This window comes from Ciona robusta, chromosome 11, assembly GCF_009617815.1.
Source record: "Ciona robusta chromosome 11, ASM961781v2".
In the NCBI taxonomy this organism is placed as follows: domain Eukaryota; kingdom Metazoa; phylum Chordata; class Ascidiacea; order Phlebobranchia; family Cionidae; genus Ciona; species Ciona robusta.
In genome coordinates, this window is record NC_143245.1 from 6,335,336 (window position 1) to 6,347,999 (window position 12,664).

General features: G+C 37.7%; 2 protein-coding genes across 4 annotated transcripts; both read right to left on the reverse strand.

The window, feature by feature from the left end:
* Positions 1–199: 199 nt before the first annotated feature.
* Positions 200–4,518, reverse strand: LOC149728798 (uncharacterized). Of its 2 annotated transcripts, none has more exons than XM_089889183.1 (8): positions 3,647–4,518; positions 2,997–3,305; positions 2,630–2,766; positions 2,095–2,358; positions 1,657–1,767; positions 1,292–1,334; positions 631–738; positions 200–331 (listed from the first exon to the last, which is right to left on the reverse strand). In XM_089889183.1, exons 1-8 carry the CDS (start codon positions 3,783–3,785, stop codon positions 306–308), a joined length of 1,137 nt encoding a protein of 378 aa, XP_089745309.1. In that variant the 5' UTR covers positions 3,786–4,518; the 3' UTR covers positions 200–305. The 2 variants fall into 2 exon arrangements, with proteins under 2 accessions (XP_089745309.1, XP_089745308.1); XM_089889182.1 differs by having other exon boundaries at positions 1,292–1,361.
* Positions 4,519–5,252: 734 nt separating this feature from the next.
* On the reverse strand, positions 5,253–11,444 carry LOC149728799 (uncharacterized). Of its 2 annotated transcripts, XM_089889179.1 has the most exons (5): positions 10,980–11,444; positions 10,496–10,673; positions 7,254–8,031; positions 6,881–7,098; positions 5,253–6,371 (listed from the first exon to the last, which is right to left on the reverse strand). In XM_089889179.1, exons 1-5 carry the CDS (start codon positions 10,999–11,001, stop codon positions 5,513–5,515), a joined length of 2,055 nt encoding a protein of 684 aa, XP_089745305.1. In that variant the 5' UTR covers positions 11,002–11,444; the 3' UTR covers positions 5,253–5,512. The 2 variants fall into 2 exon arrangements, with proteins under 2 accessions (XP_089745305.1, XP_089745304.1); XM_089889178.1 differs by lacking the exon at positions 10,980–11,444 and having other exon boundaries at positions 10,496–10,895.
* Positions 11,445–12,664: the final 1,220 nt, after the last annotated feature.

The following is a 12,664-nucleotide window of genomic DNA, read 5'->3' on the forward strand; positions in this document are numbered from 1 at the left end:
CAAAAGCCTCTTTCTAACTGCATAGTATCAAAAATACTTATTTTTATTAACCCTACTTTTCTAAAAACAGAATTGGTCTTTAAAGTCTAATAAAGTTTGCTAACAGAGCCAGCGGATTGACCAACACTCGTACATCTGAACTGCCGTACATTGGGAGTAGCAAAAGTGAAATATACCTCCACAATAAAAACACACAAAATTTTGCAAGTTTTTTAAAATTTATTTCAGTTTGAAATTTTTTAATACTGGGTTTAATTTAATCTCTATATACCGCTATTTGGAGCCTTTTCTGCATAGCACTGTCTTCACTTTATATAAAGATGAAGTCCACCTAGAATATATGAATGTGTTACAACGTATGTTACTTTGCAGTAATCACCGTTTATCGCAGATTTTTCAGTTAACGTGTGAATGATAATTTAGACAACCCTTAAAGAACTGGATTGGAGCAATTGACCGTTAAAGGTCGTGCCCCACGACACATACACCCGCAATCGCATAGCAGCGGCACCTTGAACTTTTTATTAAAAGACAAGTACCTTTTTATTAAAAGACAATCGCTCCAAACATCGTGACACGCGGAACACATGCAGAAGGATTATACACAGGTATATACCTATATCTACATACCTTCGAATTCGTCGTATTTTAGATTTCCTCCGTAGTTGGTGAAGTATCTGACTGGTGGGTTGATCGGGTGGTTCAATTCCTTTACCGTTTTACGTGCTGGGACCATTCCTTTAAGAAAAAGGTTTATTTTCTCACAAAGAGTTATACATAGTGCGCTGGAAGAAAATGGGACACCTTTAGCATACGAAATTCAAATATTTAGATCGTGTTTTAAACAAATAACAACGGTGTATGGGTGCCGTGAGGATGCGGTTTTATAATTCTTTGAATGTTCTTTGTTATCCTCCAAAGGGGGGGGGCGAGAAAACAGGAATGAAAAGGTGTTTTATCTTCCTCCACCATACTGTACGTTTGTGCTTGAAAGTAACTATTTTATCCTAGCGTGACAGGCAACAACAGTCGTTATAACACGGGTGTTCTGTTATACACAGCTCGTGTCTGCTTATAGGTTAAAACATATAGTAGGATTGGGGATTACGGGGCACCTGTAGCACATAAAAATCAAATATCCAGGTCGCTTTTTAGACAATTACCAACGGTCTATGGAAGACGTAAGAATACAGCTTTATAACTCTTTGAATGCTCTTTGTTTACTATGACAAATGAGAAGAGAAAATAGACTCGCGAGGTTAAACAAGTTACATTCCGGACTAGACCTTACCTGAATGATTTAATTCGGCTTCTCTTTGTAAAACGGCACATACCTGTACAGAAGCAACATGTCGGAGAAACTAAATAAAGCTAACTTTTTATTAAAGTTCAATTGATTAGGACACGGAAACATATAGTAGGTTGAGGTATAAAGATGGTTTTTGACTTTATTAAGTTTTTTTGTATCATTTGGAAGTAAACAAACAATATTTACAAAATTATGTAACCGTAAACCATCATGATTCTTATAAAAGGCCGTTGTTAATTGTAAAAACACGATCAGGAAACAAGGGATATTGGATGCTAGTAGTAGCTATATCTTATCCCACAGTACTAAAATATATTTTAGTATCTTATGGTTAAGTAGCCATTTACCTCTTCGTGGTTTTCATTGAGCAACCTTTTAATGTTTGAGCTTCCAAACTTGTGCCGAATATTAAGTGGAATTTCGGAAGGAGTGATTTTCAAATCCGTAGAAGACATGGCCTGGATGTATGAAACAGCTATAAATTATCACTTATAGTAGTAATACTATGGGGTAAGATGGATACCGTTAGCGCATGATATCCCATATTTCTTAATCTGTGTGGGAGAACAAATAACAAAGATCTTTTAGAATTGTGAGGATGGTAATGTATTTCTGTAAATACTCTTTGTTTACTACTAAATGATACGATTAAAGAGGGGAAAAGATTCAATATTTTACCCCAAACTATTTTAAAACGTATATAGTTTTCCAGATTGCAATAAATAAAAGTATTTTGATATGACGTTCGTTTCAAGCTGCACTCATGTTATAAGTAGGACACATACCGAATGTTCTTTTCTTGGTTGTTTGTGTTGAATTGTCGCTTCAGTTGGTCGATAGTCTGCCTTGCCAACTGCTTTAAATGTTTGCAAGTCCGCTGTGTCCATTCTATAGTAACCTCCGGGCGCAGTAACGTCTTTATTCGTGGTAGAATTGCTGAAGTATTGGCCAAAGGTAAGAGCACTCCCATGGTGCTTGTAAAACATGGGAGCAACTTGTCGCTGTTGGTGAGCTTGGTGGTTAAACTGAAGGGTGCCGTCTAACCCGATCTGCAAAGATTTTTTTAAGTTTTAAGGTATATATTATAACCCTTTTTTTATTTTTTTAATATGTACATCTTATATTGTTTTACTTTGTTTTTTTTTCAAAATAATAAAAAATATTTCAGTTTTCAGGTTCATTTTATATATCTTTATCTTGATTTTTTAAATAATATGATCTTTGTTATTGTTTTAGATGAGCTAAATGTTAATGGTTATGTGGGGTAAGATGGGATTATTACTTCACCCTACTAACTGTTATATGAAATACTCTGCGTACCTCGTTCACGTTTTTAGCATTGATGAGATCCTTAGCTCCAGTTTCAGTAATTTTTAAGCTCGACAGTCGCATAGGGTTAAAAGTGTTTGGCGGCAAGCGAAATTTCGGTATTTTGCGCACAGGCCGACGCGTTTTCTCTGCAATGTAGAATACAATCGTAAAATTATAAGCTTTGTACTGTGGGGTAAGATGGTTACCGTTGAAACATAATATCTTATTATCTTGTATTTTATTAACAACAGCCTTTTATCAGTCGTGAGCTATTTATAATTCTGTAAATATACTTTATAACTACCTAAATAAGCCGACAAATAAGAATAAAAACATCCAACTTGCACCAACCTACAATGTATCATTGTAGTCTTACCGTTTGGTGCTGACATTGTCCTTTTCCTGCAACGCTGAAAGTACTTAGAACATGCGCTGCTAGGAACCAAGTTACCGCGTTTTTCTAAGTAAGGAGACGTAGGCAGTTCTGGTAATCGGTCCTCTGTATTAGATGCCGCACTCCAGCAGTTTCTGAGGTCGTAATCACGCACGAATTCTTCTGCTATCTCTGGTTGGGTGTAGTCTGTCAGTCCCCAACCGCTGTTATGAATACGTTGGCTGTTAGCGGACCTTGGTATCCACCTTCGTCCAAGTTTTTCGAAGTAAAATTTATCACTGCTTTCTTGAACTGGTGAATAAAATAACTTCATCTGTAAATGCTATAGTATTGTGGGGTAATGTGGAATACCGTTAGCACCTAAAAACAATGTTTTCTGGCAGCGTTTTGAACTCTTTAAGATGGATGTACACAGTATCCGGCATGCGAATTCGCTTGCTAAGTCGTATGCAAACCCGTGTCCAATTCCGCATGCGGCAGCGAAATCCGGACAAAACCGACAAAACGGACTGATTACTCTGGATACTATACAGCCCCACCTTTAGCGGGCACGAGATATGATACATAACATCTACTCGTCACACAAGGAAAAATAAGTTACACTCTTTCATTTGTGTTCAAAAAAATCTCACCTTTTGGGTCTTTTAATAAGTTCCAACATCGACCATAATTATCGAGTGTTGTTCCGAAAATTGTTCTGTTAGGATTCGCTTTACTTCGTTCAGCTTTACTGCCTGGATAGGCCGGTTGTATAGCCAGTGATGTAGACATATTAAGATAATAGCAATTCTATCTCTTTTTGCTTCGCTAATTGGATTTGAAAAGGTAAAGAAATGAATTCTCTACAGAATTTTAATTGTTGGTGTACGACGTATGGCTTAGGAGTGATTTCAACCGTACGAAACTGTTACTTAATCTGTTGCGACGAAAGAAAGCATTTCGTCTCGAAAGACGAAACACAACCAATACTCAGTTTAAAATACTGCTGTGCTTTATTTAAATTAATCGTAAGTAAACTGTATACACCATGTACGCTCTATTTTCTTATAGTACGCATATATGCTTGCTTTTATGCTAAATAAAGATACATTACCTCCATAACCACAGCGATTGACTGAAAGCAGAGAGCTCTGTTTGTAAGTACAGTACACACAATCACAATGCGAGCGTGCTTGTGGCAGTGATACTATTGTGTGTAAACTTAGCTGATTGTTGTGGAAACACTAAGCCATTCATGCGAACCAGAGGACATTCCTACGTTCAATTAAAACACCATGGTATAACTTGTACGCTTTTTTGATAGTAAGCTGTTTTCTTACTGCCGGGAAAGGCATAAATACTCAATGAGTTTGTATTAAACTTAAGTTTTAGCACTTTTGTTGATATAACTTGAATAAACCTACACTGCGCTATAAGAAGCCACGTTTTTCGGATATACCCTTGGTCTAGACACAGAACTATAATTGCTAAAGAAACACACACTTATATACACCATATGCGATAAACTTGGATTTCGCAATAAATATAGTAGTGTGGGGGAAGACGGGATACCTTATCATCCTTTTTTTCTTCCCAATTAATAGTAAAGAAACCACAGGGTATTTAGATATTATTTGCTAAAGCTGTCCCATCTTACCCCCCTATCAATACTATATAACATAGTTCAGCCTTTTTGGTGTATATGTTGTGTAACCTCAGTAAAATAATAGATTAGGATAAATGGTTCATCTTCCACTTGGTAGTAAACAGAGAATGTTTAATGTTAATTGTTAAACACATGATCAATAAATATGGGGTTTGGATGCTAACGGTATCCTACAGTACTATATGTTGGACTTTACCGAAACTAAATCCTGCAACCTCAATATAGTTACATATGTAATAAGTAACTCACCAAAACATCAACGTATCGATTCAATCTTATTATAAACCATCATCCAACGCACGTCAATTCTAAGTTTAACCTCGCCAGAAATATCGGACAGGGAGCTTTTTTTAATAAAAATCAGTCAATTTTAATTACAGCGGGTCAAGATAAATTTCGTCGCTCTACAAGTCATTATTGATCGGCAATGGTACAGGTGTTATGAAGCGGTCACTAACTTAATTTCTGTGTACCGCCTGCAGTACCTTTATCATAAACCAGTAGAGTGGGTCAGTCGATAAGCAATACACCTGGGACCGGAGCTTCGATCGCTTCTTTCGCTAATATGCCGTGGTTAACATTGAGTCAATATACCTGGCGTGTTTTCTTTAATTAAATCCTGCGCATCTATTCCACGAGGAACGTGAGATGATTGACTTTTTTGCCGCGTCCATGAATCTCATTGCATTGATCGAACGCGTTAAATAACAATTACAGAGGCAAGTGTAGCGGCCGTGTCACGCTGCGTGTTTCCGCGGGCGCGACAGTCAAGAAGCCCCGCTAATGTTCGGCAATCCGCCCGAAGCTCTTTCGCGGTGTGCGTGTCAATTAAAATCGAAGCATCTGCGGTCCGTTACACGGAAGTGCTTTCCGCGTCGCTCTCCATAGCGCTGTGGGCTGAACAACTTCTCGAGTTTGCGTGCGTCTCCGCCTTGAGACTCGTTTTCGTATCCATGAGCGTCATTGACGGCGGCTGTGGGGCGTAGTCTGAGACTTCGCTGTCACTTAAGTAACCACGATCGAAGCGGTTGGCCGCACACTCGCTGCTTGTAGCAGGATACAAGCCGTCTCCCGCTCTCCAGTGATGTACATCTAGTTCTGACGGCAAATTGGACAACGTCATAGGACGAGTGACGTCATTGGATGAGTGCCAAGCCACTGGCGCTGCCGAAGTGCTCGGTGGTTCAAACGAAGAAACGATGCACGAGCGTCGGTTTTCTGGGATGCTTCCTGGTACAAGCGGTATCTGAAGGTCTCCCGCATTTCTGCACTGAACTCCCCCAGCAAAGTCCAGCCTATGGTAGGATAATGAAGTATGGTCGTCGCCTGCTTTCATTTGCATTGCAGATGCCGGAGTATTCGATGCGCTTTCGTTTGTAGCATTGGTCTTCCTGTTTAACAACGAGCTGACGTCAGAGCATGACGTTGCGGAGCATATTCGACAGTTGGCTTCATCAGCCGACGTTTTCGCTTCGTTTTTTCCGTAGAACTTAACTTGTTTCGAAAAAGGTCCGTTCTTGTACGTCATGGTGATTTTTTCATCACCGTAGTTGGACTGCGAAGTAGGGACGCCGTCCGCCACCGAGCATGAGGTCTGCGCGAATGTTGAGTAGTCGCTGACAGCACTCCGGCTCTTATCTTCACAGTGGTTGAGGAACTCTTCGCTACCTTCTGTACAGTGTTCCCCTGCGTCTTTCCAATGGTCTCGTGGACTGTGGATATAATAGGAATTAAAATATTGGAAATGCTCCAGTTTGTTTAACAAAATACATTATTCAAAAGCAGCGGAAAATCCTAATCTAAATCCGAGCACATATATAATTTAAAGCCAACCAAAAATAGAATTTGTTTTGGTCATGTCTAATGAAAAATCCACTTTGTTACTCATTCAAACCCGTTTTTTTTTAAATTTCCTTCTTTCAATGTTACTCATTAACTGCATGGCGCTGGGGCATATAGTCGTTATAACGCTCGTCTTTAGACTAGAGCATGCGGTTTGTGTCCTTATTATGGGCAAGACATTTAACGGCAATTGCTCAAATTTCAACCCAGTGGATTAAATTGTTATACACATACAAAAATCACCCTCAACGTTAAACAAATGTTACTTGTAAGTAGGTACGAGGTGTACATGAAACCAATACCCCATGTTATAACTACTATCGTTGCCACGCGAAGACAAACAAGTTACACCCATTCATTAAGTCATAACTCAAATTACCTGAAATTATTTTTATATCCATGTTGTGGACAAAGACTCTTCTCGTCTTCGCCGTCCTCTGACTCGCATTTATGGTTCATACCGTCAGAGCAGATTAGGTTACCGTTAGGCAACATATTGGGCGGCCGATTATGGTTGTCTGTTTCTGTCATTTCTAACGATGGTGTAAAATGCAGGCGTCCACTCTCAATTAAACGGATTTGAATTAATCTGGTGATCTATAAAGAAGGGTATGTTTTATCGTCCCAATTAGTAGTAGTAAGCAAAAAGTATTTACAGAAATTTATAACCGTATCCCCACGAAATATTATGACCATCAAAAACACCATTATAAATATTATAAGAAAATATCACGCAACATTAAAACCAGTACCTTCATTCCAAGACAGATAATATTCTTGCCAATAAATATGGTCGAAGTGTTGGCAAATTTGTGTCGGAACAGCAGAACGCATCTTATGGCAGTCGAACCTACGTTTACAACGCATAGACTTGCTACCAGGTAAATAAGCATTTCATGCGGACGAGTTTCGCCTTCACCTTTGTTCATTTCAGCCAATGCAAGAGGAGGAAGTATTATAAGTACTATGTAGCAGTAGAAGTACACGAAGCCCACGACTAAATATGGAAGCTCGCCTTGCGTCGTCTCCCACATAGTTGATTGTAGTTCTAGGATATCCAAGAGATCTATGACCACCCAGAATGCTCTCATCTTCACTTCTTCAAGGGATCTAAGGTCTGGGAGATGTTTTAGGTGATCTGCTCCGACTAGAAGGAGGTACAGTCCGCCGATTACTATCGCTTGAAATAATGTGAGGGATTTCTTCGCAATGAGACTGTACTCGCATCCGACGAACGGGGAAGATAGACTTCCCATTATCGGATCGTTGTCATATACCGTCATCGGGTCTAGAAGTAAGTCATCATCATTTACATCTCTAGTCATCATCTTTCCCGGAGGAGCGTTCGCGGAGGCTGATTTTAGAGGGGCGGAGCTTGCAACCATTCCTACAGCGGAGCATTTCTTCCGGACGCTCTCTAAGATGAAATACATCTTGATGTCAAGGACGAAGACGAAGAGGAACCATTCGATCATTGAAGAGCCTCGTTTGGAAGTGCGGACTTCGCTTCCGACCCAGAGAGCTACATAGCTAGAAAAAGAAGGTGTTATGCATGAAGAGAGTTTTGTTATTCTAATATACAAATATATGAATGAATGTAACTTATTTATTGTCGTGTGTTCAATACACTTTTTGCGCGCATACATTTACCTCATATGTAACTAAGTGAATGAATATTTTTTATTTATTTACTAATTTTTGTTTTAAACAGAGTCTTGTTTCTGCTAATCTTATATAATACATCCGTTTATTAAAGGAGTCGTAGAATTTACGACTACAACCCTTTATATTATTATAAATAATAAGATTCAGTCACCTATATTCACATTCTTATATAGAGAGCAGAGCGTATATATGAATGCATATGAATTATTGATATTGTTTAAATTCATTCATACTTTCAGATTCTTGATAAATTTGACGTAAGAAGCGAAACATTTACGCATTTTTACCGGTTTAATATTGGCCTACTGCATATGATTAAGCACTTCACATTTTTTTCTCTATCTGTATATTTATAATACAATCACCCAATATATCGAAATATAATGTCCAGCTAAGTGGGACTTGTATCTTAAAAAATGTGTCCAACAAAACACAAAAAATATCGTGACCCAGTTTTGGCTTCTTTAATAAAAAAAATTGATGTCATTTTGGAAAACTCGTTTTAAATTAATGAGCCGCATACAAGACAGAGCACTTAGTTGGCGAAGTACACACTTGTTCTTCTTAACAGCGAACTTTGGCAAAAACGAACTAAATTATTTATCCAAACACATGCTTTTCTGCTAATACGGGAAACGACTTTTGATTTGAACAATTCTTGCAGATAGCTTACTGCTTTGGCTATAATATGTGTGTATTGTAATAGTAAACTATAGCAGTTATGTAACGGTCACGCATTTTTTCGAACAAGTTTTGTACTTTTGTTTTAAACATAAACGTGTTATATAACGTCTGTCGTTTAACCATTACATGTCGTCTCTTTATATTTTGTGTACTTTAACGATCTTCGTTACCGTGGTCGAAAAGACAAAATCAAGCCATTCATTCATTTACATTAGGCTACCGTGGAATAAGATGAAAAACACTTGCACATAATATCCCATATTTTCTAATCGCGTTTTTTAACAGTTAACAAAGCTCTTTAAAAGTTGCGACGATACAGTTATATAGCTCTGTAAAAATGATTAGTACCAAATTGGACCAGAAAAGATAATGAAAACAGACCATTTTACCGCAACCTATAATATATTAAAAAATATACTAAACTAAAAAATGCATTATTATAAAACAAGTGTTTTGAACTGTTGGTGAATTTTTCACCTCGTTTCGGATTTCTAAGGGTATGATCGCTCAGTGTAACTACTTCATGAATATTTTAAGCTTAAAAGAGTCACGAGTGTGTGATGTTTAGAAACAAAGTTATACGATGGCCCATATAACTCAGTCCCAAACTTGTATAGTACCAAGGAAATATCCTGTTACAGCACCAAAATCCTATACTTCCTAGTTCTGTTTTTAACAGTTAACAACTTTTTTTCTATATAGTAACAGGGCTACAGTTATATAATTCGGTAAATAGTCTTTGTTTATCACCAAATGACATAAGAAAATAGAATGAAAACATTTCCCCTTTTATCTCACCCTACTATATATACCGATATGCATTTCGGTCTATATTTTATAATAATTTAATCGCCGAAACAGCCATTTAAAATCGTAAATTGTATTTAAAGCAGTCTATTTCCATACCAGCGGTGTTTGTTTTACGAAATTCTTTTAATCATAGATGTGAAATTCGCCATCGATTATTTTCTTGTGGCTTTCGCCAGCCAAGTTATTAGTAAACAAGAACGAGAGTTGACGTAAATATTTTCTTGGGCTAGATTTTACTGCCCTATTTTCTTTTAGTCTGTAGGATTGTTTTTTTAGTTTAAGTAAATTTTATTTGATTTTTTTCTTAAAGATTGATTGTAATGTATACGGAAATGTTCGTCTGAATGATCCTGTTCATTAAGGGTTCGTATATCATAAGCAAAGGCATCGTTTTGTCACTGCAAGTGCGGAACGAAATTTGAATGAATGAATCGTATTTTGTTCTCGTATGGCGGGACAATGACAGTTGTTGTTATAACAGAGGTGTTCTGTTTTATGCACTTGGTATCCGCTTACGAGTTAACACGATTGTAACTGTGTGGGTGATTGGTATTAGATTTTTTATGCATAATTGATAATTTAGAATGAGTTGCAATTTCCCGTTAAGTCTCTCGAACGGTCACATACGCCACCAATGGTTGTACCAACGAACCCTGAACCTATAACCCCTATCGGTAAGAGGCTGACGTGCTAACCACTGTGCCACAGTAAATATGTTGGTATACTTTGAAATTGTGATATATAGCGGCTATATAGAATACAAAACCATGTGTGTTTAATACAATGGAAATTAAGCCCTTTTTTTCTGATATCAGGAAAGCCCTTAATATCTTACCGTAACACCAAAAGAAGGCACACGTCTCCTATAAGCAACATTACGAAAACACCAGTTCGTCTACTGCCCAAGTTTTGGTCGACCAAGTAGCCGTCCAACAAGCCCATACCGGCCATTATAAGCATTGTAGTGCATACTATATGCAGTTTGCTGGTCAGAGGCCGCGGTTCTTGCTCCCCTGGTAATTCAAGATGATTATTGGTTGAAATAGCGAAAGCACAAATTGAATTTTCAAAACAATTTCCTTTGCGAGACATGGTATAGGTTAAGTGCTGTGCAATATGAAAGTTTCTGAAAATGAATTATTAAAACGGCTATTGCTGATAAAGGCGCACAGGTAGTCCATGTATGCAACATTTATGTAGCGGGTAAAGGTCCATGCACCGGGACTTTTTTATATCAATATTTAATCCTGTATTATATAAAGTTAGAAAGGTCCTGCCCTTTTCAATAACACGGTAATCAAAATTCGAATGTCACTTACGTCTTGCTGCTGCTGCCTCCATTTATTTTGAGTTGTTTCTTTTGATCCAATTAATTAATGAAGCGAGTATTTTAACTAAATTGAAAACACTTTACATTTCAGAGCAAAAGACACTTCCTATAATTTCACTTCATTTATAACAAAAAATCACAAAAAAATATTAAGTTAATACGAAACAAAATTTTACACTTATCTCTTTTAAAACCTAAAAAGCAATATTTTTTTAATGCACCCACGAATACTGACAATTTAGATATAAATATAAATTCGTTCTGGCAATTATAAAGAGATTTTAACTAGCGGTAGGGGCCTATAGCTGTGTATTTGAACTTAGTTTTAACTGACTCTCAAGCATTTGATCGCTGCTTCAAATGCCACTGATCTACACTTGATTCTCGCTGACAGTCGACCTACTGGGGACGCATGTCCTAAGCTGTCTTAGGAGCAGCGAAAAATTGCTGTGCGAGCCAAGGTTTTTCTCTTCTAAGCCGACTCACGCGCCCAAAAAGCTCCGGACGGGACAAGGCGCTCGGCTGACGTTTGGTAATTGATTGTTTATATTGATCTAACCATCGATCTAGAAGAATCCAATTCGGCGCGAATACAATCGATATTCTAACGTACTTTCTCTTTAGGATCCTTAGCCTTAAATTGACTTCACAATACACAATAGCGAGCAACGTATTTTGCCTTCTGCTGCATAATAATCACCCCTATGCGAGAATAATCAGTTCATTGCACCAATACTAAGTGTTGGATCACTATTTCAATTCGTATGCACTTTTCTCTCAATTGTTTTGTTCGATTTTTATTATTTTTCTTCCCAATTATTTGATACGTTGCATTTTTGGTGGAGGCCATTAAAACTGATGGTATTAGCGATGACGATTCCAGCTTAATCTTGTTAGCTGGAACTTCAGGAATAAAGTGCGACAGCATATCAGCAAACTTCATTTATGAATATGAAGTCGTGCCAATAAAAATAATACTGTTTTTTAATAAGGCTACAATGTACGAGTGGTACCCCAATCGAGCCTTAACATTTAAAATACAAGTCTGGAAGAAGTTTTTGGATAACACGTGCTTAGATTCAAGTCCCTTCTTTTCCCTCGCGCAGTATCATAAGGACAACGACAGTTTTTATAACACGACGTTACGTTTCTGGTTCATACTCTTCATACTCATCTACAGGTTACCACGTATGTAACTTTATAGCAATTTAAACAACTCATTAGTGAGTTCCGGGCTGGAGCATCGAACCCGATATCCTCGGTTTAACAAGCGCTGCTGCAATAACGGATACTTTACTTTATATGCCAGAATCGGCACCTAAATAAATAGTTCTTAGCGGCCTATATATACTAGTACTGTGGGGTAAAATGGATACCGTTACAACATATTATCCCAAATTTCCTGATCGTGTTGTGATAAACTAACTTAATTTTTAGGTTTAATAAACTCAAACGACGGATATCTAACAACAGATAGTAAACCATAATACATCACACCTAAAGTAAACGCTATACTAAAGTAACTGCTGCTGTACCTACTGAACCAAACGGTCGACTTGGTCTGCAACACGGCACAACAGAACCGGTAATTACTCGGCGCGTGCTGCAGGAATAGAAGCGCCGGAATGCTCATGGAATAAATTACTAGCATGCATGTTTATAACAATTACATAT